Here is a 22497-nt window from a genome sequence, read left to right as displayed (position 1 = left end):
ATGGCTCTTTTGGGAGGATGGAAAGGGAAGAAGAAGCTGAAAAGTTTCATTTTATGTAAACCAGAATTTCCAGTGTATGGAGATGAGTTATGGAGACCACAAAAGTTCTGCTGAATATCTTTGGATCAGGATTAGAAGAATTGTCACCAACAGGGATCTTTTGTTAGATATTTGCAACCAACCTCACAGTCAGGATGTCAAGGCTGACAAAACCTTACTTCAGGTGGTTAAGGAAGTCTCAGGCCAATAGAACCCAGTATTCATGGGAGACTTAAATTACTCAGACACTTATTGGGAAAACAACACAGTGATACTCAAGTTCTTCATCAGTTTCCTGGAGTGTATTGCTGGACATGACAACTAGGAACAGCTCATTGCTGTTCACCTGAAAGAATCACAGAATTGTTAGGGTTGGAAAAGACCTCAAGGATCATCCGGTTCCAACCCCCTTGCCATGGGCAGGGACTCCTCACACTACATCAGGTTGCTCACAGACACATCCAGCCTGGTCTTAAAAACCTCCAGGGATGAGGCTTCCACCACCTCCCTGGGCAACCTGTGTCAGTGTCTCACCACACTCACAGGGAAGAATTTCTTCCTAACATCCAATCTGAATCTACCCATTTCTAGCTTTTTTTCCTATTCCCCCCCAGTCCTATCATTACCCTAAACATCCCTCATCTGTCCCATTTCCCCCCTTTTTCCCCTCAAATCCAGAACACCTGGGCTCTATTGGAGTCTCCTCCCACCCCCAGTGTGGCCACTTGGCCCTCCCCACCCACTCCCCTATTTAATGCTGCCCAGGAAAGGCAGAAGCCCTAAGCTGAGCCCATCTGGGCTGAGGATCCTCCTCTCATCTCTGGTGAGTGCCCCTGGTGCACACTGGGTGATGGTGGTGGTGACAACAAAGGCCGGGGGGCCTGGTGGCCCCCCGGCTGTTAGGGCTATGATTGATGACTCCTCTAATATCATCCACGGGTGCTGGCTGAGCCTCCTTACTGAAGGATTGTCAAGCCCTGGAACAGGTTGCCCAGGACAGTGATAGAGTCACCATTCTTAAAGAAATTTAAAATGTATTGATGTGGTGCTAAGGAACTAAATTATATGGTTCTGTGGATCTAAAGAGGATCTGTAAAACTACAGACCTGTTAGTTTCATTTCAGTCTCTCCAAAAGTAATGGAATGAGACTTCCTAGGAATTATCACAAACACAATGAAGCAGGTGATTGGGAAAAGCCAGCAAGAATTTACCCAAGGCAAACCATATCACTAACCCTTCAGCTTCCACAAAGAAATAACATCTTCTGTTGATACAAAAGAGTAGTGGATGTTTGACACACAGCTTTCTCCTAGGAAAGCTGACAAGAGATATTGGTTGTACAGACTTCAAGATAGGTAGGAAACTGTCAAATAGGCTACACTCAGAGGCTGTGAACAATGATTTTTACTCTAGCAGCCTGTTCCTAATGAAGTCCTCCAGAAGTCAACACTGAACCCCACACCAGTCAGCATCTCCATAAATGACCTGGATGATGAGACTGAAAACACCCTCACCAAGCTGGCTGATGACACCAGTCTGGGTGTGAGATGGACATGTCAGAAAGGAAAGCCACCTTACAGAAGAGAGCTGAACAAGCTAGAAGAGTGAGTTGGCAAGAGCTATGTGAAGCTGTTTTGAAGGCAAGGTCAAAGTCATGCACCTGGGAAGACATAACCAGAAATCAGTACAGTCCCTGCCTCAGTTAGGGAGCATGAATCTGACCTGTCATCTCTGGTAAGGCCAATGTTTTGGTTTAATAAAGACATCACACACCCTCTTTCTTTCACTGAGACACTGTGAGATTCAGCCTAAGGTGTTAGGGAATATGGTAGGTGATGAGTTACAGTGAAAGTTTAGAACAGCACTTACTCCCACAAGGAAATGGGATGGGGATGATGCATAGGAGAGGTTAAATATCGAAGGTCTTACCTCCCCATTCAAGAAACAATAGAGAACAGCAACAACAAATCCCTAGGTAAAGGGAGAAAAAAAGAAAAAAAAACAAAAAAGTAATTCAAATCTTTAAGCAAAGGCCAGAAAATAGCTGGAGTTCAAACACCCCCAACAATCTTAGTACAGCAAACATAGGCAAAACCAAATAACCACACCGCCTGCGAACTGTGCATACAAAGTAGTTACAATGAATGGAGTTTTGGTTTGAACAGAAGCACAATTCAGTGTATAATCACCTGGAAAGATCCCAGTCCCAATTCAAACACTAGTCTCTCCCGCTTACTGACATTTTCAGGGGAAAAAGCAAACACCGTGTAGTGAATTCCAAACAGGGGGATAAGCAGCAGCGTAGAGCGAGCCAGCCTCCTGTTACAACAGAGTGAAAGAACTTTAATGCAGCCTTGTAATAAACAACTTGTCCCTTAATTAAAGAAGAAAACACAGAAAATATTTTGTTGCCTGCCTTGGGGGGAAATTTACACACTGTATAATTGCACAAACAAGGATGCAACATTCCCATTTGTTCCCAAACAGTGATTTCACACAGGCTGTGGTTTGCTCCCACTTCTTCACATTGCTACAGCAATAGCACATTAGTAATGCTTAATACTCTGTACTGGTATTTTAATTTGCATTATTATAAGCAGGGATTCTTTTCTACCATGCCAGACGTGAGGAGGGTAGCCTTGCTAAGGGATTCAGACTGCTACCGTGACACAATGAGAAACCCTCTCACCCATCTGCTTAATCCCAGTGGAGTATCTGAAATCCTCTGTGTGTGTGTGTGAATTTATTTCTCCATAGTAAAACCAGCATTCCAAAACAGCAATTAAAAACACCCAAAAATAAATGGGCAAAACTAATTAACACCTGTGGGTTCTTATGACTCCTTCTTAAGGTCTTGACTTTTGGCCTCTCCTTTTTTTACTGTTGGAAAACTAAGTGGAATTTTATTGCATAACTAGTTTCCATTGCACCTGAATAAAGAGGTTTTAGAGGGAAATCAGACTCTGTAGGTATAAAATAAAAGGCCTGGAAACAAATTTGTGTTATCTGCAAACATTTAAGTGAGCATGGATGAAATTCTCCAAAAGTGAGGGTTCAGCCTAGATTTATGCATGTCAGCATCAGCTGCTGACTGAGAAGTGAGAAAGCCCCAAGAAAAAACAAATGTTGATCTGAAAACAAGGCAAATGCTGTATTCTAAACAAAGTGGCCTAAAGTAATCTTCAGGACACTATCAAAGGGGAGAAATCATGATTTATTTTCCTAAAAGCAAGTTAAGGAGATAGATGGAGTAAAAAGGAAGCTAAATAGCCATGAAGATTTTCAGAAGAGCTGCCTGCTCTTTGAAATTCAAATGCTCCCTCTAGTTATATTTATATGGTGTATTACAGACATGTTTCATTTTGCTAGGTACATGCTTGGCAACATCCCAGAAATACTGTGTTTGTCTTACTGAAAGTGAAGACTTAATTCATACATCACCAAGAACTCTGAACACATGCTGCTACATCCAATACTAAACTGGAAATGGGACATCAGTTTATGACCCTCAACCAGACTTTGTGCACTGATGGTGATAAATCTTTATATGCCTTGACTTGAAACTCTACTAATTACATGATTCACAAGTCTGATGCACGTCAAACCTTAATGAAAGATCCACAAATCGGTTCTTGGGGATTATCAAGTCAGACATTAACTCAGAGCTTTTTAACAAGAGAGGAACAACCTTGGAACAAGTTGATGAAAAGCATGCACAGCATCCAAATTTGGTGATCTCAAGTGAAAAATGAACAAACAAAAAACCCCAAGCTCTACAGAAGTGATCCTGTGTAATAGTCTAAAAGACCTTTCAAGGCCTCTTCTACTCCTTTCTCTATGGACATCTCATCAGGTTAAAGCAAAGGAACAGAAACATAAAAAAAGAGATCACAGAATAATAATATTTCCCTAGACCAAAAAAGAATGTAAAGAGCATAAGTGTCTTAAAATAGTCATGGAATAAAAAACCCCATCAAATTAAGGCAGTAAATTTGACAAAGAAGTGTTGTCTCTCAAAATCTGTTACCCTTTATATTCAAAATTAATGGCAGCAAGAGCAGGATAAATGTTATTTTGATTAAAAAGCCTGCAAAGAATTATCTATTAGCATGCTCTATCTCAATGGAGTCATAGGAGGCTAATTTGGGGAAAGATGCAGAGGAAGACCTTTTCCATTGTTTGCTTGCAGGTATTAATTATATCTGATTAATCACACAGTTAGTAGGCTAGCGAAATATATTGCCATCACACTATCTGAGATGCTGCCTTCAATTTTGTCATAAAAGTCAGGATGAAAATACATGAAATGTGAGAAATAACACACTGTGAAGTTTATAGATTGCTAAGATCTAGAAAGAGGAAAAGAAGGCTTTCATGGTTAGAAAAAACTTGAGAGGTAATAATGACTGTGTGGATGATGATGAATTGTATTTTTCAAGAACAGCAGGAAGGAAGAAGACTTAAAGCAGTACCTGTGAGACATGGAAGTTGATGTGTAATGGTGAAATGAAGGTGTTAAAGGGTGCAGCAAAATTCTCAGAAGTGTAACAGCCAGAGATACTCATCCTCTTTTCTTCCCACACTCCTTCAGACAAGCAAGACACTTAGGGGACAAATCCAAAAGTTTTGAGGACAGACAATAGTCATAGAATCAATAAGGTTGGAAAAGGCCTCAAAGATTATCAAGTCCAACCTGTCACCCAAGACCTCATGACTACTAAACCATGGCACCAAGTGCCACGTCCAATCCCCTCTTGAACACCTCCAGGGACGGTGACTCCACCACCTCCCTGGGCAGCACATTCCAATGGCTAACAGCTCTCTCTGGGAAGAACTTTCTCCTCACCTCCAGCCTAAATTGCTCACTTGGGATAAACTGGCTGTTTAGAAGAGACATTTCTCCAAAAAGTCTAGCAAAAGCCTTGATGACATTTCAACAGGTGGAGGAATTTCTTAGGGTTACTTGCAAAAAATGAAGGCAAGTTGTAAGCATAAGTTCTTATGGAGGCTAACATTCAACTTTTCAGGTGTTATTTTCCTCAAAATTAGTTCAAACAAAAGATTATCTCCAAGGGCATGACTATGAATATGGCCTTTCCATAAAGTGTTAGCACAAAAAAGACACAAATCATGGTGTCCTCTATCTTTCCTCACTCTTCTTTTCAGTTGTGGAGAGGTATCTTTGCAGTAAAAGGATCAGAAAGTAGGAGGGTTGTCTGACTTTGACCAATTGCTGAAGGAACCATATCGTTGTTTTCCCACTGCACATTCACACTTACTCAGGAGACTGCTGAAGTGCCTGTGGATATTACATAGGAGATAACTGGGCATAAATGGGACATGAAAACACATATCACTTTGCCTTGCCAAGTAGAATTTCCATTGATTTCTACCAAATGGTCCAGTGTGCTCCTACTCTGCTTGTTAAAACAGGTTTCTAGGAGACAAATTAATGTGTGAGCTACGCAAATGAAGCAACTGTACATCAGATGAAGAAAAGAAATAAATGATGCTTTAAATGCTTTCTTTCTGGGTAGCAAATATAACAAAATATGCAGCTAGAAGTCACACAACAACTCTTTATTTTTTTTTTTCCTTCTATTTTTTGTTTTCCTTAATGGTGTTGAAGATAGCTAATAAGTATTAGTAAATCAGGAGAAAGCTGGACTGCTGGACCTGCGTGGCAGGGCATCTCTGAGAGTGATCAGCACTCATGAGTCTACTGTGAAACTCAGGGGGAAGTTCATCTGGAAACATATTGTATGATTTCTGAAAGGTGTATCACATCTAAACATCCCCTGCAGGCTGCTTCTGCAAGTAATAGAGAGTGAGGCACACTATGAGAAAGTGATTAATTCATCTTGCTAGACTAAATGGCATTTATTCACTTTCCTGCATGCCACACTCTCCATAGGCAAATCTTTGGCAATGACTTCTACTAGACACATGTTATTCTGATAGTAGGTTAACCTTATCTTTTTCTCACCCCTGGGTACATACAACTTCACTTAGTTCAATGCACGTAAGATGTTTTACACCAGCTGAGAGTCACATCACTCAACCTTGCTCTGCCCCTGCTGTTCTAGCAAACCTTCAGGTGAAACATTTACCCTCAATATGACCAGCACTCACCACTTTTCTGTATAATAAAGAGCAGCTATTAATAGTTTCCATACAGACACTCCCCAAAACCATAAATAGCATCAGCCATCATTACAAAATTTACGTTAAAAAAGGACAACCAAGCAAAAAACCCAAACCAAAACAGCCTTAAGGTCCTCGATTGTGGTGCATCAGCAAAAGCACAGAACAACAATTAAAACAAGATTAAAAATAATAATTCTACATGCAACAAGAACCAAAGGAAAAGCTGCTCTCTGGTTACTGCCCCCTCTGCTAATATCCATTCATTTACTTGCAACATGCGTCATACAAACACAGTAATGCCACGGGGGTTGCGTACACTTACAGGGTAATGGTTGATAGTTCTGACATCTTGCAAGAGTGCTGGTTAGCCCTCTTAGGCTTACAGTAGCATTTCTGAACGCAGCTGCTAAATATGACAAGATTAGCAATTTTTTCAGCATATTGTGTACAGGCCAAGGTAGGTCACTTTCAACACATTTCATGAGACACATCACAGAGATGGAAAGCAGGCACGACAGACTGAAATCGCAGCACAAGCCAGCTGCCTGGCTGAAGCGGAAAAGTCAACAAAAAGAATTGAAGTGAGCTGGCTGCCACTGGCAATTGTGATGTGTTGGTTTACAGACAAACCCAGGATGGAACAGTCTGGTGGCAGGCAGGCAGCGTTACGCATCCGAAATACACATGACCTTTGCAGTCTGGTATTGTACAGAGGGTAACAGAACAGGAGATTAAATGAAAGTTGACTGCACGCTTGCAGAGAACAATTAGGTAGGAACAGAAACTTGGAGGATGGAGATTAATCTAAGATGAAGTTGTATTTTATGCTCCTCGTTTTCATGTGTACCCACCCAGGGTAATGTGCATCCCTTCCTTTTAGTGAAGAGAACTACTAAGGACACCAAAGCATTTTACTCTCTTTTTCACTCAGGTTCCTTCATGCATGAGGAGGGGAGTTCAGTATGGAAACTCCAGAGGTACTGTTTAATTGTTGTCACACACGACAGGTGTGGTCATAAAAGCACCAAACATATATATCAGGGACTGAGACCGTGACCTCTAAATGTTGTATGCTAGAAAGAGCTGCTATGGAGAATGGGATATTTACATTTGTAATTAGCCAGGGAGAGGTTAATTTAAATTGGCTCACAAGAAGGGTACTCAGAAACAACATGGGAATGTACTTTGAGAGATCCTGTAAGAGATACTGAGCCACTACAATGGGCTGGACAACATGAGTATCGAATATAGTAATTTCTGCTTGACTTTGAAGGGGATATTTTTTAGTTTGTGTGTGATGTGTGGTTATTTTGGTGGGATCCCCTTCAGGGAAGGACAGCTATCTACAGTATAGCTATCTAACAGGACATCCATGGTCCCTTGAAAATCTTGAGAGAGAAGAAGTATTGAAAGATAAACAAAACCTTCCTGATCCCAGAGTATCTGACCCATTTCATGTGTCTGTTTCAGGAGGAGATAAACAGCACACCACACACCACTGACTATGCTAACTAAAGCTTCTACAAAAGATAATACAATGATTTTTTTTAAAGCAAAGCCTACCAGGCAAAACTCTATTCCAACAAATCACTCTGTTTCTATGGCTCTGCTAATATGCAGTCTGAGATTTGTGTTCACCTAACCATAGATGCAAGAGGCAGTTTATAAGCTGAACAGTAGAACAGAATAAACTGAAAACAGATCAAGTTTCTCCCTACTGTTAAGTCCTTTAAGCCCATCCCATTTGCTAGACTTCTGTTTCATTTTGAGTAACCAGAACCTGACAGCTGCATTGTTATTGGAGATTACAGCATAAGAAGTGGAAAGAATGCAGTATTGTGTAGTGCACACACACAGCAAGCAGAAATAGTAATCTCATTTCAACTTGCAAACCAAATCTCGCTTCTTGGATGATGTTGAGGAAGTAAATACCAGTGACTGTTCCTTTTATTGTATCGGTTCTCTGATAAGGTTTTGCACTGCCTCTGTGGGGTTTTTTGGCTAAGACTGATAAAAAAGGAGGAGGGAAGTTTTAGAGATATTTATTATTATTATTATTATGACTGAGGCTTTCATAAGTGATGATGGATTTTGAGTGCCTCACTCATTTTTCTGACCATCTGATTCGAGACACGTTTTATTTGACCAGGTTTTACCACAAGAGGGCTGCAGAGCATGTGTTGAACACGGATGCCTATGAAGGCATCTTAAGCTACACAACCAGAAAATGAAATACCTAAAAAAAAAATCAATAATCACTTCGAAAGTCCTTAGTTGTGATGTTCTATTCTTCAGTGACATGCTTAGTGTTGCCATGGCGATCATAGAATTGTTTAGGTTGGAAGGGACTGCTGAAGGGCATCTCGTCCAGCTCCCCTGCAGTGAGCAGAGACATCTCTGGACTTGATGATCTCGGAGGTCTTTTTCAGCCTCGTTGTTTCTATGATTCTATCTTCAACTAGATCAGTTTGCTCAGAGCCCAGTCCAGCCTGACTTGGAATGTTTCCAGGGATGGGGCACCTACCACATTTCCAGGCACCCTGAGCCAGTGTTTCACCAACCTCATGGTAAACAATTTCTTCCTTATATCTAGTCTAAATCTGGGTGCTTTTGGTTTGGTTTGGTTTGGGTTTTGTTTAAAACTATCACTCTTTTTCCTGTCAAAACAGACCCTGCTAAAATCATTTTCTAAATCTTTCTCATAGGACCTCTTTAAATACTGAATGGTCAACATAAGATCTCCTTGGAGCCTTCTCTTCTCCAGGCCGAGCAACCCTAATTCTTTCAGCCTGTCCTCACAGGGTCCCAGCCCTGGCTGGGAAAAAAAAAACCACAACATTATAATAAAAAAAATACCTCTCCATGTTTCCTTTATTGCTTATGCCCTGGTTTATTTAGCAGGGATTAATTCCTATTGCAGGATTTCTAGTGAGTATACTAATATGACAGGATTTGATATTTGCTAGAATTATCATAAAGGACAGACTTTATTTGCAAAATACCATCTAAGAATTAACTGCTGCTTCCCACCCAGTAAGGGCAAATTTACACATGGATAGAAACTTTACTAACATGTGATAGAAAACTTTAGCACTTCTTAGGAAAACACTCATATTTTAGTGCTGTAAGCATTTTTTTTTCCTGCCTTCTAATTTAATTTACATTGAAGCATCTCTCTAATGTTATACAAGGCTAAATAACCCAAGATATTTAGAGTACAGAATTGAAGGAAGTTTTGTTTTCTTCCCTTCCTTCCCTTCCTTCCCTTCCTTCCCTTCCTTCCCTTTCTTCCCTTCCTTCCCTTCCTTCCCTTCCTTCCCTTCCTTCCCTTCCTTCCCTTCCTTCCCTTCCTTCCCTTCCTTCCCTTCCTTCCCTTCCTTCCCTTCCTTCCCTTCCTTCCCTTCCTTCCCTTCCTTCCCTTCCTATTACTAAACTACAAATATTTGTCAAAAGAAGGGGAGAGAGAAGAGACAGAGGAGACAGGAACCAGAAAGAAATGGAAATAAGAAAATAAATAGCCAAACAAAAAGAAATTAATATAAATGAGTTTATGGGTATCAAAACACTACGTGAATTAGGGCAGGGACCCTTAGATCTCCATAGGCACACACAGAATGGAATTGGTCACAACTAGCCAATGTGTATCTAAGATGAATTAGAACTAAACTGTCACTTTTAACTCACTCAGTGACAGAAAGAAACAGGCAGTTCAGAGGCTGAGCTGACCTGTGTGACAGAGGTGTCTAAGACATACGGGACGCATTGTCTAACAGAGGTGCCCTGGTCTCCCAGACCATAGACAACGACTGGACTGCTTAGATTGAATACGAGACTTTAGACAGCTAAAGGTAAACAAGCTGAGTCTCACCGCATGTGTCCTGGGCATGGACTGCAGCTGCATCTGGGAGGAAGAGGGAGGGTGCTAGGGTGGAAGGGGAAACAAAAAGTTAAACATTCCCAGGGTTAAAGAAGTGACGTACGATGTGGCTGAAGACCATTTGGTCAGGCTGAACACTTTGACGTCTGGCAAGTTAATGCAAATGAGCTAACACACAAGTTTTAGGCAAAAATAGATGCAATTCAGTTAAAAAAAAAATGAAATAAGAATAAAAATTGTTGGTTTCTCAGAGGTGTTTAGGAGAAGTAAAATGAGCATGCTGGTTCAGGGGAATGAAGTTGTGCTCTATTACCAAAGCTATGTAGTCCATAATAGTCGAGAATCTGGGTTTGGGTCTCTAACAGAATACAGAATAAAATACAAAATTAACCAGGTTGGGAAAGACCTTTGAGATCATTGAGTCCAACCTATCACCCAACACCATCTAATCAACTCAACCATGGCACCAAGCACCCCATCCAGGCTCTTCTTAAACACCTCCAGTGATGATGACTCCACCACCTCCCTGGGCAGCATATTCCAATGGCCAATCTCTCTTTCTGGGAAGAACTTCTTCCTAACATCCAGCCTAAACCTCCCCTGGCACAGCTCACAGGGAGTGGCAGAGTTTGTGAGCTGTCTCTGAATATGCTGAAGGAGAATTCTTTGGGAAAACACAAAAAAAAGCTAGAATTTGATTTAGAGAACTTAAAGCAGTGCCTCATTAAGAATCCTTGTGCACCCTGCTCAAATAATTTCATGCACCCTCACTACAAATAGAATTGGCTGTCATGTAGTCATAGGAAAAGGAATGTTGAAACAAATCAATGAAATAAAGCACTGAAAATACAGTAAAAAGTTAACCAAAGTGAGAACAGAAAGATTGTATGGGAGAGAGAGAGAAAAAAAAGTACAAATTAAATCATGCCATCTATTATTTCTGCTACGTGCTACTTACCTATAGCTGCTATTTTTATACATCCAGGGACTTCTTTTCCCTTTTCCTTGCTGCTTGTTAGCTAAGGATTGCCTGAAGCTAGACTTGTTTCCTGGCCAAAACACCAATTAATTTTAAAAATCCCTGGACTTACAGATCAGATGTTATTGAATTTCTTCTGTGAGCAGAAACCAGACTACACAATTCCATCCTGCCTTCATCCTTCTGTCAGTGACTGTGGGCTCTGATCCACTGCGTGTAAGTAGATTCCTTGACCCTCCTCTCATCCAGACAAAGAGCAAGGGTGGGTTCTTCTCAGGAGAATTGCTACTGAGTTGCAATTAGCCCCTTTTCAATATTAACTTTATAGCTGTATGCCTATTATCTTGTTGCCCTATGCTAGCATTACTGCCAGTGGTGAGAAACAAACCATAAAGTGAGATTGTCTGACCAGTTTTAAAGATCCTGTTTAGAATGAAAAAAATGTGTACCATGAAGTTTATTCTCTGGACTGGGATCAGTGTTAGTTACAAGATCCCCAAGAGAAGTTCATCCTTCCAGATCAAAAAACCTCCTGCACTGTGACAGCTTCATCTTTCTTGTCCCTTCTACACTTCAGGCTATGAACTTGCTCAAAGCACATCCTGATAATTTTTGAGATGCAAAACTAAAACCACTGGATGCAAAGCATGCTAGCTGCTGAAGTGAGACACAAAAAATCAATGGCAAAGGGAAGCAGAGACACTGAGGGGAAATAAAAGTCCTTTTGTAGAGGTAAAAATGTCAATGGAGGCAAATAGTAAATGGAAGATCATGGATGCTGGTTTGCATCAAGCGTTGATGTAAGTTGAAAACATGTTCCAGATCAGAGATGTCAGAAATATTCCCCATTGTGGGCAGTCTTGCAACGACTACTGCATGATCAGTTGCTTCAACTCCATGTCTACCTTTACACTAAGTAACCAACTCAAGGAAACAAAGGTGCCACAAAAAAATAAAAAAGAAAGAAAAAAAAGGGGGACAAAGAAAGTTCTGAATCTATCCCTTTCAGGCTAAGGATGCATCCAAAACAACAAATGAGCAGTGTGGGAGGGAAAGGACAAGCAGCCAGAATGGCCTAATTTGGATACTCTCTGTTTGAGATTGCTGAAAACTGGTTGGGTTTTTTTTTTTGTGTGTGGGGTTTGGTGTTTGGTTTGGTTGTTTTTTTTTAATAGAATAGAATTAACCAGGTTGAAAGAGACCTTCAAGTTCATCCAGTCCAACCTATCACCCAACACCATCTAATCAACTAAACCATGGCACCAAGCACCTCATCCAGGCTCTTCCTAAACACCTCCAGGGATGGTGACTCCACCACCTCCCTGGGCAGCACATTCCAGTGGTCAATCTCTCTTTCTGGGAAGAACTTTCTCCTCACCTCCAGCCTAAACCTCCCCTGTCCTAGCTTGAGACTGTGTCCTCCTGTTCTGGTGCTGGTTGCCTGGGAGAAGAGACCAACCTCCACCTGGCTACAATCACCCTTGAGGTAATTGTAGAAAGCAACAAGGTCCCCCCCGAGCCTCCTCTTCTCCAGGCTAAGCAACCCCAGCTCCCTCAGCCTCTCCTCACAGGGCTTTGCTCCAAACCCCTCCCCAGCTTTGTTGCCCTTCTCTGGACACATTCCAGCAAATCAACATCTTTCCTAAGCTGAGAAGCCCAGAACTGGACACAGGACTCTCCAACACATTCTCCTTCTCAGGAAGTAAGATACCCTGGTAAAGGACCCAACTCTGCACCAGAATCTCTGGGTAATTTGTGAAGATGCATGGCCCTGGGCACTGGATGTTCCCTGCCTTGCTGATCTCCATGACAACTGAAGTTTATCAATACAGATCAGAATTAGATTATTCACTTGGATGCAATGCAGTGATTTTAGGAACACATCTGAGGGCTGTGCCCTGTTTTCTTTAGGAAGGCTACCTAATTACTGTTTTTTTGCTAACCAGTAAACTTGAAAGCGAGGCAAACGCTGCAATAGTATAATTAATTTTGTTAAGTGTTGCAAGTTTCACAGTGAAGTAAGGAGGATTTTATCATGCATATTGCTGAAGTGTTTGTCGTCCTTTAAAAAACAATGCTGGAACAGTTTAGACTATATATAGAGAGAGCATTTCAGATGTACATGTGTAGGCAAAGATCTATACTTACACAGGTACACAAGCACAAATGCAAACACCTAGTTATAAATAATTTTGGCTTCATCTGTTGTCAGAGCTGTTTCATATCAGTTATGGCAATCAAACCACAGTGGTTTAGGTATTGGCTTTGAATGACAAGAGAAAGAGGGAGAGAAGAGAAGAGAAGAGAAGAGAAGAGAAGAGAAGAGAAGAGAAGAGAAGAGAAGAGAAGAGAAGAGAAGAGAAGAGAAGAGAAGAGAAGAGAAGAGAAGAGAAGAGAAGAGAAGAGAAGAGAAGAGAAGAGAAGAGAAGAGAAGAGAAGAGAAGAGAAGAGAAGAGAAGAGAAGAGAAGAGAAGAGAAGAGAAGAGAAGAGAAGAGAGAAGAGGAAGAGAAGAGAATTAACCAGTTTGGAAAAGACCTTTGAGATCATTGAGTCCAACCTACCATCCAACACTATCTAATCAACTAAACCATGGCTTTAGCTCTAAAATATCCAGTTATGTGCTACTGACATTTCAATGGAAATTCAGTAGACACTGTTTAAGGGTTTGGGGGGTTTTTATTGTACCTAAAGCTCCTGGGAAACAGGGCTGTTCAGGCTTTGCATTACTGCTGCTTTAAAAAAACCCAAAAGATAAGGGACATTTTTTCATCAAGAGAAAGACACTGATGAATATAACAGCATTGCTCTCTCTCCCTCTCCAACCTGCACACCTCCTTTCTAGACAAGGACCATCTATTAGTCATTTCTCTTATTTCAAACATACTCTTCCAGTTTGTCACTTGCTCTTGCAACAGGTGGTGGGGGAATAGTCTTTGCTGTGCTCAATTAGGGCACAATCTGTGGACAAAGAACTTTGCCCTTTAAGGCTGCCACAGAGTATGGAGTCAAATGGAAATTTTAAGTTATCATTAGAAAGTTGTTAAGCACTGAACAGGTTTCAAAGCACTCAGCTAGCTCATCAACCACATAAATCAGTGTTGGATCTTTCTGTATCTGTCTGTACATTCACTGAACATCCACTGAAAGCATAAAACTGCCCCTAAAAATACTTTTTAGCAATGTCCACAAGTAGTATTTAAGGACAAAGTCACCATTCCTACTTCAAAAGAGAAAATAACAGGATTCAGCTTCCATCATGCAACTATCACCTGTGCCAGCCATGGCACAAAGGACTTGAACTCTAACAACCTTCTAAGGATTTCCAAATAACAGAAGCAGAGCACTTTTAAACCTTACAGTCATCAAAGATGGGCTTGTAACCACAAGAAACAAGCAATTTCAAAAGCAGATCTTGTCAAAGCTCCAGCAAAGCATTTGTATTTCACTGGAAATCAATGGAATTTCCTTTACAAATAAAGACTTGCTCTTCTGGAATGCCCCTCTGGTGAGTGGCCCATGAAACAGCAAAACCACCTTCAAGGTGGACATAGCTTTAGGTCTGATCCCATCATCACTGTAACAATGGTAAAGATGATTATTGGATAGAAGGGGAATGTTTGGGTTGAGAAGCTGCATTTGACAAAGATGTGGATTCTTCTTCCTCTGCTTGCCACAAGCACTGTTGGAGGGGGGATTTTGAGTGGCCCTCTTTCTGCATCTTATCCTCAGCTGTTCAATGAGAACAGCAGCTTACAGAAACATTATAAACACACTAAATATTCTGTTCTGTGCTATTTGACAATGGTTGAGACCACAGTAAATCCATAGATAGATAATCAGAGCACAATAGGGTTTTCAATTACTGTATCTAAAAAGGAATACGTCCCTGTGTAACAATGTGCTTTCCAGTTGTGCTACATAGCCTACATGATCTTACATTCCTACAGAGTACACTCAGATTTTTCTCCAACTCCTACCTGGAAAGATTTGGCACAAATAATACCACCCTACCCCCAAAATAACATCCCCAAACCAACATCCAAAATAATTTGAGTTGGGAAGTACAAATGATAAGTATAGGAGCTGCGAATGAGAGCATTTGCTCTAGAGCATCAAATCAATCCATCAAGAAGTAGTGGCAATCAAAATAGCAAACATCTGCTTTCCTAGGACTTCTGAGATATGAGATCTAGGTCCTTGCTGATCATGCACTGACATCAAATGGTTTAACCATTGTATTTTCTTGTGGTAGAAAAGAATCGGTCCAGGAACGTAAGGTCCTTTTGTTTGGTTAGTGAGCATTCCAGGACTCAGCTGCTAGTAGCTGGGGTTGAGAAATCAAAGTACCATGCTAAAGAACACACCATTCATCAAGCATCTGCCATTTTCTGCTTAAAAGTGAGACTTCTGGCATGAAGAACCTGTCAATACTTCTCAGTCTGAGCACTTGCAGCAAGACAAAGCAGTAGCAGAATGAATCACTGCATGTCCAGTGGTTTGTAGGTGAACCGCAGAGGAGTGTTGTTTACCAAAACATTTGTGTTAACAACATTGCTTCTCCTGCCCTAACCCTCTAGATTGCACCATATGTAAAATCATACCTACCTATGATATATGCCATGTTTCTCCTTTCTTTCCAGCAAGATGCTGAGTGGAGGAATGACGTAGACCTGAATTAGCTAGATATATGTGGGGTGTATTTTCTTTTCATTGAGTTTTCAACATGTGATACCAAATTTATGAAGAATCTGTTAAAGCAAAAAGCAGAAACAAGCTTCCCCCTCCCAAATTATACTATTCATGATAAAGTGGAAATAAGAGTGAAAGGGAAAAAAAAAACCAACAAAAAAGAAGAATCTTTTTCACTTCAATGTATTTGGCCTTTGAAATGAATGAATAAGCAAAGACTTGATGGAAATGTGTGGGCTTTTTTAATCTTAAAGGCTATTCCAGCATGCACTTACATCATGCATACCTACTTCAATACTCCAGTGGCCTATGGTGGTAGTCGATTTCTGTCTGTAATGACTCTTTCAGCAGTGCAACAATGCTCATGAAAAGAATAGCATGGACTTAAGCTTTGTGTAGGCATTTCTGTAACTATAGGTCTTCTCTTCCCCCCCCCCCCCCCCCCCCCCCCCCCCCCACTCCTTCTTTTTGTCTGGAGGGTGAACAAACTGTCTACAACTTGACCGAAATTCTGACATGGTGTTGCCTGGATTTCTCAAGGGAAAAACAGTGAAGCATTGCCAAATCAATTCATTACTTCATTCCTAAAACTGCAGACAAGGAACTGAGGTATGCAAATCCATGCAAAAAACGTGGGCCTGATGTGACCCACTGCGTGCTGAACCAGCCACAGTAGGGCTCTTGATGTCATAGAATCATAAAATCATAGAAGCATTTAGGGTTGGAAGGAACCTTAAAGATCACCTAGTTCCCACCCCTGTTCCATGGGGAGGGACACCTTCCACTTAGACCAAGTAGCTCGAGGTCCTGTCCAACTGGTCCTTGAACTCTTCCAGGAATGGGGCATCTGCAACATCCTTGGGCAACCTGTTCCAGTGTCTCACAACCCTCATTGTAAAGAATTGTTTCCTAATATCCTGTCTCTTCTAGCTTAAATCCATTCCCTCTTGTCCTATCACTACAAGCCCTTGTAAAAAGTCTCTCCCCAGCTTTCTTGCAAGCCCCTTTCAGGTACTGGAAGGCCACTATAGTGGCCTTAGAGTGGCCCTCCAGTACCTAATGTGTGTTTCCAGTCCCCAGAAATGTGAGTGTACATTGGGTTCATGGAGTCCTGATGTGGTGCTACTTGGCTTTCAGCACAGAGCATAACAATGTCTCTAAATAACCTACTACTTCTTTACCATGTTTGCACACTGTGAAGGTGGAAATTGCTGAAAACCAGGCAGAGCTTTCTATTTGGAAACAACTTAAGCAAAAAGCCTATCTGGAATATGCAGGTACAAACACAAGGCATTGTAATTTGCACTACAGGATTAAGTATGTCATGGCCATGGCCATGGCACATTACAGTTGTTCATGCAATTCATTCATCAGGTGAGATACCTGTCTGAATTAAGAACTCAGTTGCACTAAGAGTAAAATTAACACCATTTTATGCTTCTCTAGCACCAATGATCTTGGAACTTCTCACTCAGGTGAAAAACCATCACTTTTGCACTACTAGTCCTGCTTTGGTTTGATGCTTAATGTGGTGTGGTAATTCAGGAGTGACACATGGTTAACTTAAACCAGGAGATGACTCAGGAAACAAAGTCACGTTTTGTTTTGGTTTTTAATCCCTTTGGCAGTTCACTTCTTGCACTAAAAAGTAAGTAATGATTATGGCAACCCTTAGGAGGAAGAATGAAGCTGCTTACAGTTGTCAGGAGAAAAAAAAAAGAAATCAAAATGAAAAGAATCATTAAATTACAATGGACATTTTTAAAAGTGGCTTCTATTTCCTTTTTAATTCCTACCTCAGCTGCTTAGATATTTTTGATGAATCTAGCCCCCAGTCATTTAAGCCATAAGGAGGTGTGTCTATGCAAAACATCAGTAGAAGAAAGATGGAGTTACTGTTCTCTCAGGATCTGACATGTTTTGAGCTGTTCAGTCTGAAATGGGATGAGCAGCATGCAGGCAGCTGGGGGGGTGGGGGGCAAAATGCAGGGAAAAAAGGCATGAGGCTGGTAATGAATGATAAAATGGAAGCTTTTAACCACTAAAGCAGAAAACTGCTACCATGCTTCCATGTTTTTGTCAGCCTGAAGGCAAAGGCTGTTGCACATAATGATCATGAGGTTATTTAGAGAGGAAGCCTCATTTTTGTTCATGGCAGCTGGATTTTTTTGAAGCAGGACTTAACATTGTCTAGTGGCTGCACTATGTTTATTAAGCATGAGCTCCTCAGCAGTGCACTCTCCTCTCTTGTGAGCCTTTCATAGCTCGCAGCTAGCTTTAGTAGTGGGAATTCTGAATAATAAATGCAGAGTGGTAACAATTTATAATTAATCTTTGAATTGAAGCACATCCCCAAGGCTTTTAATGTCAAATACAGGCTTAAGTGATTTGCAGAACAATAGAATCATAGAATGCTTTGGGTTGGAAGGGACCTTTAAAGGTCATCTACTCCAACACCCCTGGAGTCATCAGGGACATGTTCAAGTAGATCAAGTTGCTCAGAGCCCCTGACCTTGAACCTCAACCATGATTTCTACACAATGGAACTGGAGGTAGATTTTCCTTAGAAAAATAGAAAGGAACTGAGTGTAAACATAGACCATGCATATAAGAAGAAAATGAATCCTAAATGCAAGTTTTTGTAGAGTCTTCTTTGTTTTTCACTCTTATTGAAGTCCAGGCTAATAGGTTATTCCAAAAAGTAGAGGACTGATACTAGAATAAATCTCAATCACTGCTGCAGGTACCAAGTGATACAACCTTCAGAAACAGACTGAACATCCTTCTTCAGCCACAACTAAATACAAAGTACTTAAATATGGTGTGGAATTAAAGATCTGGAGAGAGACTTGAGCTGAATGAAATGATGTTGAACGGCTTGAAACAGCAAAATAGGGCATGAAAAAAAAAATGCTTAACAATGGACCACAGCCTAAAGGCCACAGAGATTTCAATATGGTGACACAACCATACCACGATCTAGCTTTTTCCTTTCTCGAGGCAGCTCTTGTGACAGAATATGTGTGCACAAGCATTGGGTAGGGCTGGTGTACACCTGCATAGGCTCGTGAATTTCCTTTTTTTTTGTCCATTTATTCTATTTTTAATCATTTCTGTGCCGCTTTTCTGTTGTCAGATCTGTTTGGATAAACAACACTCCACTCCGTAGCACATACATAAATGCAAGATCAATTGATACACACCCAGGTAGAGAGTTGCAAAAGAAAATATGGGGGGGAAAAAAGAAAGTAATGGCAGCGAATGAAACAGAAAATATGATGTTTGTTGCTTGTTTTGATTTCCTTTGGTTTTGGTGGCTAACAATACACATAGGAAAAAATACCAGTCAAACCCAGTCACCATATTGATCAAAAATGACAAGGACGTTCTCTAATCAAGTTCAATCACTGGAGTCTATGGCATGCTTTTGCTTCATATGGGCAAGATGTGCAGCAGACACCAAACATGCACTGAGCAGGTCGTCATCGAGACATAACTCTGCACATCTTCAGTGCCAATTGCAGTCTAAATTCAGTGGATTGCTTCCCAGCAGCACATCCGTGGGAAGAACTTCATGCAAGCCCCAGGCGAACCATGCATCCACTTAAACCTATGCACTACACTTTCTCCTCAGGCCTGATTCTGAGTTATAGCCACCTGCAGAATGCTTTTAAAGCATGGCTTTTAATGGTGGAAACGCAGTTTAGAGCCAACTTCAAGAGTAGTACTTTCAGTAAGTGGATGTCTGACTACAGAGATGAAAATGGCAAGTAGAAAGTGTTATTATTTCATGTAAATGTAAACAATAAGAAGGAAGGGAAGAAAAATAGGCAGCTGGAGAACACATTTTTCCCTGAAAACTGCCATTGAGATGGATAATGTGAGTGTGGCTATTTAGGCTGAAACTGATCACTGGATAACTTTTAATGAAAGCACTACAAAAGGATGCCCTGACATTTATCATTCCTATGTAAGGTTTGTACTGCTTGCCTTTTCTCACCAGGAATTCAGTGCTGCATCAGATTGTCTTCACCTATGTTTGTGAGCAACTAGGAATCAATAGAGCTCACAAGAAAAAAAAATCACCAACTAAATGTGGGTGGTGTTGAGGCTGAAGAGCCAAGAAAACACCAAATGTGCCACCACGCATCCCAGTTAATTACAATTAGATTCTTTTAATGTGGATTGATTGCACGTAGTCAAAATGGGACTGCTGGCCATCTCAAATGGTTATTTTCTGTCTTCTAATGAGGTGGAAACTTAGGAAAAAAAATGTATCAGCTTTAATAATAGTAATAGTAATAGTAATAGTAATAGTAATAGTAATAGTAATAGTAATAATAATAGTAATAGTAATAAACCAGGTTGGAAGAGACCTTCAAGATCATCGTGTCCAACCCCCTCAACCAAATCACAAAGTTTTAAAACTTCTAATGGAAAATTTCAGGATTTGTCATGAGATGTTTAAGCAATTCCAGCTGGGTGGGGGAGTTGTTTGGCTGAAGCTGAAGTCACTCAAGGTTACCAGAAACACGAACGTAAGGCAGTTTTAAGAGATCTTCCCAAATCATAATTCAGTTCAGAGTTAATGAAATCTTGCCCCAAATCTCATTGCTTTCAATGAACTTTGCACCATGTGCCTGGAATGTATGAAGCACAGCAGACTGTCCCATGAGTATAATGATGTTTCTGCCTGGTCAGTTTGTTAATTTCCAGATAACTGACCTGTAATGAGGTTTGGGGGTTCATTTTTAATCCTCCTTTTTTTTTTTTCCTTCTTATTTTCTATCTTATTTTACTTTTTAATTCCTTTTCTTTTACTTTTTTCTTTTTCTTGTACTTTTTTTCTTTTACTTTTTTCCTTTTCTTTTACTTTTTTATTTTACTTTTTTCCTTTATTTTACTTTTTTTATTTTACTTTTTTCCTTTATTTTACTTTTTTCCTTTTCTTTTACTTTTTTCTTTACTTTTTCCTTTTATTTTACTTTTTCTTTTACTTTTTTCTTTCATTTTTCCCTTTTCTTTTACTTTTTCCTTTTATTTTAAATTTTTCCATTTCTTTTACTTTTTCCTTTTATTTTATTCTTTTCCTTTTATTTTACTTTTTCCTTTCATTTTACTTTTTCCTTTCACTTTTTCCTTTCATTTTACTTTTCCCTTTCATTTTACTTTTTTCCTTTTCTTTTATCTTTTCTTTTTCTTTTACTTTTCCCTTTTCTTTTACTTTTTTATTTTACTTTTTTTCCCCTTTTCTTTTACTTTCTTCCCCACCTTCCCCCCCGCAGAGCCTATAAAGAAAGTTGAAAGCTAACATTAGTTTTAGTGCCTTTTGGCTTCAAAGTAAATAAATACATAAATGCACAACCAACCAAATAAATTTAATAGATCCTATGACTCTTCATAGATCAAATCCCTGGAGTGTCTTTTATACTTTGTCTCCTTTTTTTTTCCTATGTGTATGTTAGAACTCTAAAGTGATTATTGTTTTATTTGTACTTACAAGTAAATGCTGGATTCATTGCCCCCGATATCAGGTGACTGGAGTTTCTGCACAAGTATCACAATTATGCCAATGAAAAGCACAAAGTTTATCTAGGGGGGAAAAAAAAAGAAAGAAAAAAAATATGACAATGATATTTTTAACTCATTTTTTCGCTTATGAGAATGAGACTTTCCCCAGGGACTTGCTGTCTTCATTGCCTTATTCTTCTCCAAGGTGAGAAATTTTCTTTACAGAATCATAGCATCAAGCAGCTTGGAAAAGACCTCAGAGATCATCAAGTCCAACCTATTACCTAATACCTAACACCTCCTGGCAACTAAAGCATGGCTTCAAGTGCCACATCCAATCCTTTTTGGAACACCTCCAGGGACAATGACTCTACCACCTCCCTGGGCAGGAGCAATGGGAAAAGTTTACAAGTGTCTTATTCCCAGGCAAAAAATGATAAAAGCAGAATTTCTTCAAGATAAGACAAAGAGAAGCAAAAAGGCTTCAACCTTTTTTTCATTATCAACCATTTCAAAGAATAAAAAGAAAGATCTCTGCACATCCAAGCTATAAAGATCTCTTCATCTCCCATTCTTTGAACCAAAGTATTTCTCAGTTTAGTAGCATCCATGAGTCACAACTGAGTGTGTCTCCTTTCCTGAAAAAGCCAAGTTGTGTTACTTTCCTTCTGCTTGACTGAACCTATCCCAAGCTGAGATGAACTCTAATGTTTTTTGGGAAGGCTGGAATGAGTGTGTGTGGGAGGGGGTTAATATTCTCCTTCAAGTCTTTTAGTTTCATGTCATACTGGACATCTTCTCTTTTGTAGTATCATTTGTGATTACAAATGTATCTTTAAAAACTTGGGGGTTAATAAAATGAGTTTATTTCAATTCTTTTGCTTTAGAGTAATGCCAGAATTCAACAGTGGAAAATTTAAGCTGGTATCTTATGCCATCTTTTACTCCTGTAAGGATGCCAAGAACTTAAGCTAGATGTGAACAACAATTTTGGAAGGATTTTCCACCTGATCTGAAGACCACAAATGAAGAAGCCCAGTCATGGCTTGCTAGTTGCTTGAATCTTTAATGCCTTCAATAAAAGCCAGGTATAACTGATGCCCCAAAGTCACAGAATATATCTGTAAAGCATGGAAATTCACAGACAATGTCACAAAACCCCTTCATCACAATACATTACCTTGAATGTGTCTGAAGGTTACTGTAATTCATAGTGCTATCCAAATACTTAAAGGAAGAAGCACCAAACCTGA

General features: G+C 40.1%; 1 protein-coding gene across 1 annotated transcript in view; it reads right to left on the bottom strand.

The window, feature by feature from the left end:
- ADCYAP1R1 (ADCYAP receptor type I) overlaps window positions 1-22497 on the bottom strand; it is a 126479-nt gene that overhangs the window by 1807 nt on the left and 102175 nt on the right. Inside the window, exons 13-16 of the mRNA XM_054171340.1 lie at window positions 21234-21325; window positions 6510-6593; window positions 2230-2359; window positions 1970-2011 (exon numbers count right to left, since the gene is read on the bottom strand). Of these exons, the coding sequence (XP_054027315.1) occupies window positions 1970-2011; window positions 2230-2359; window positions 6510-6593; window positions 21234-21325 (348 nt within the window). The remainder of the gene's footprint in view (window positions 1-1969; window positions 2012-2229; window positions 2360-6509; window positions 6594-21233; window positions 21326-22497) is intronic.

The sequence above is a fragment of the Dryobates pubescens genome, chromosome 21 (genome assembly GCF_014839835.1).
Source record: "Dryobates pubescens isolate bDryPub1 chromosome 21, bDryPub1.pri, whole genome shotgun sequence".
Taxonomy (NCBI): domain Eukaryota; kingdom Metazoa; phylum Chordata; class Aves; order Piciformes; family Picidae; genus Dryobates; species Dryobates pubescens.
Note: the sequence above shows the minus strand (reverse complement) of the source record. Positions and strands in the feature narration are given on the sequence as shown.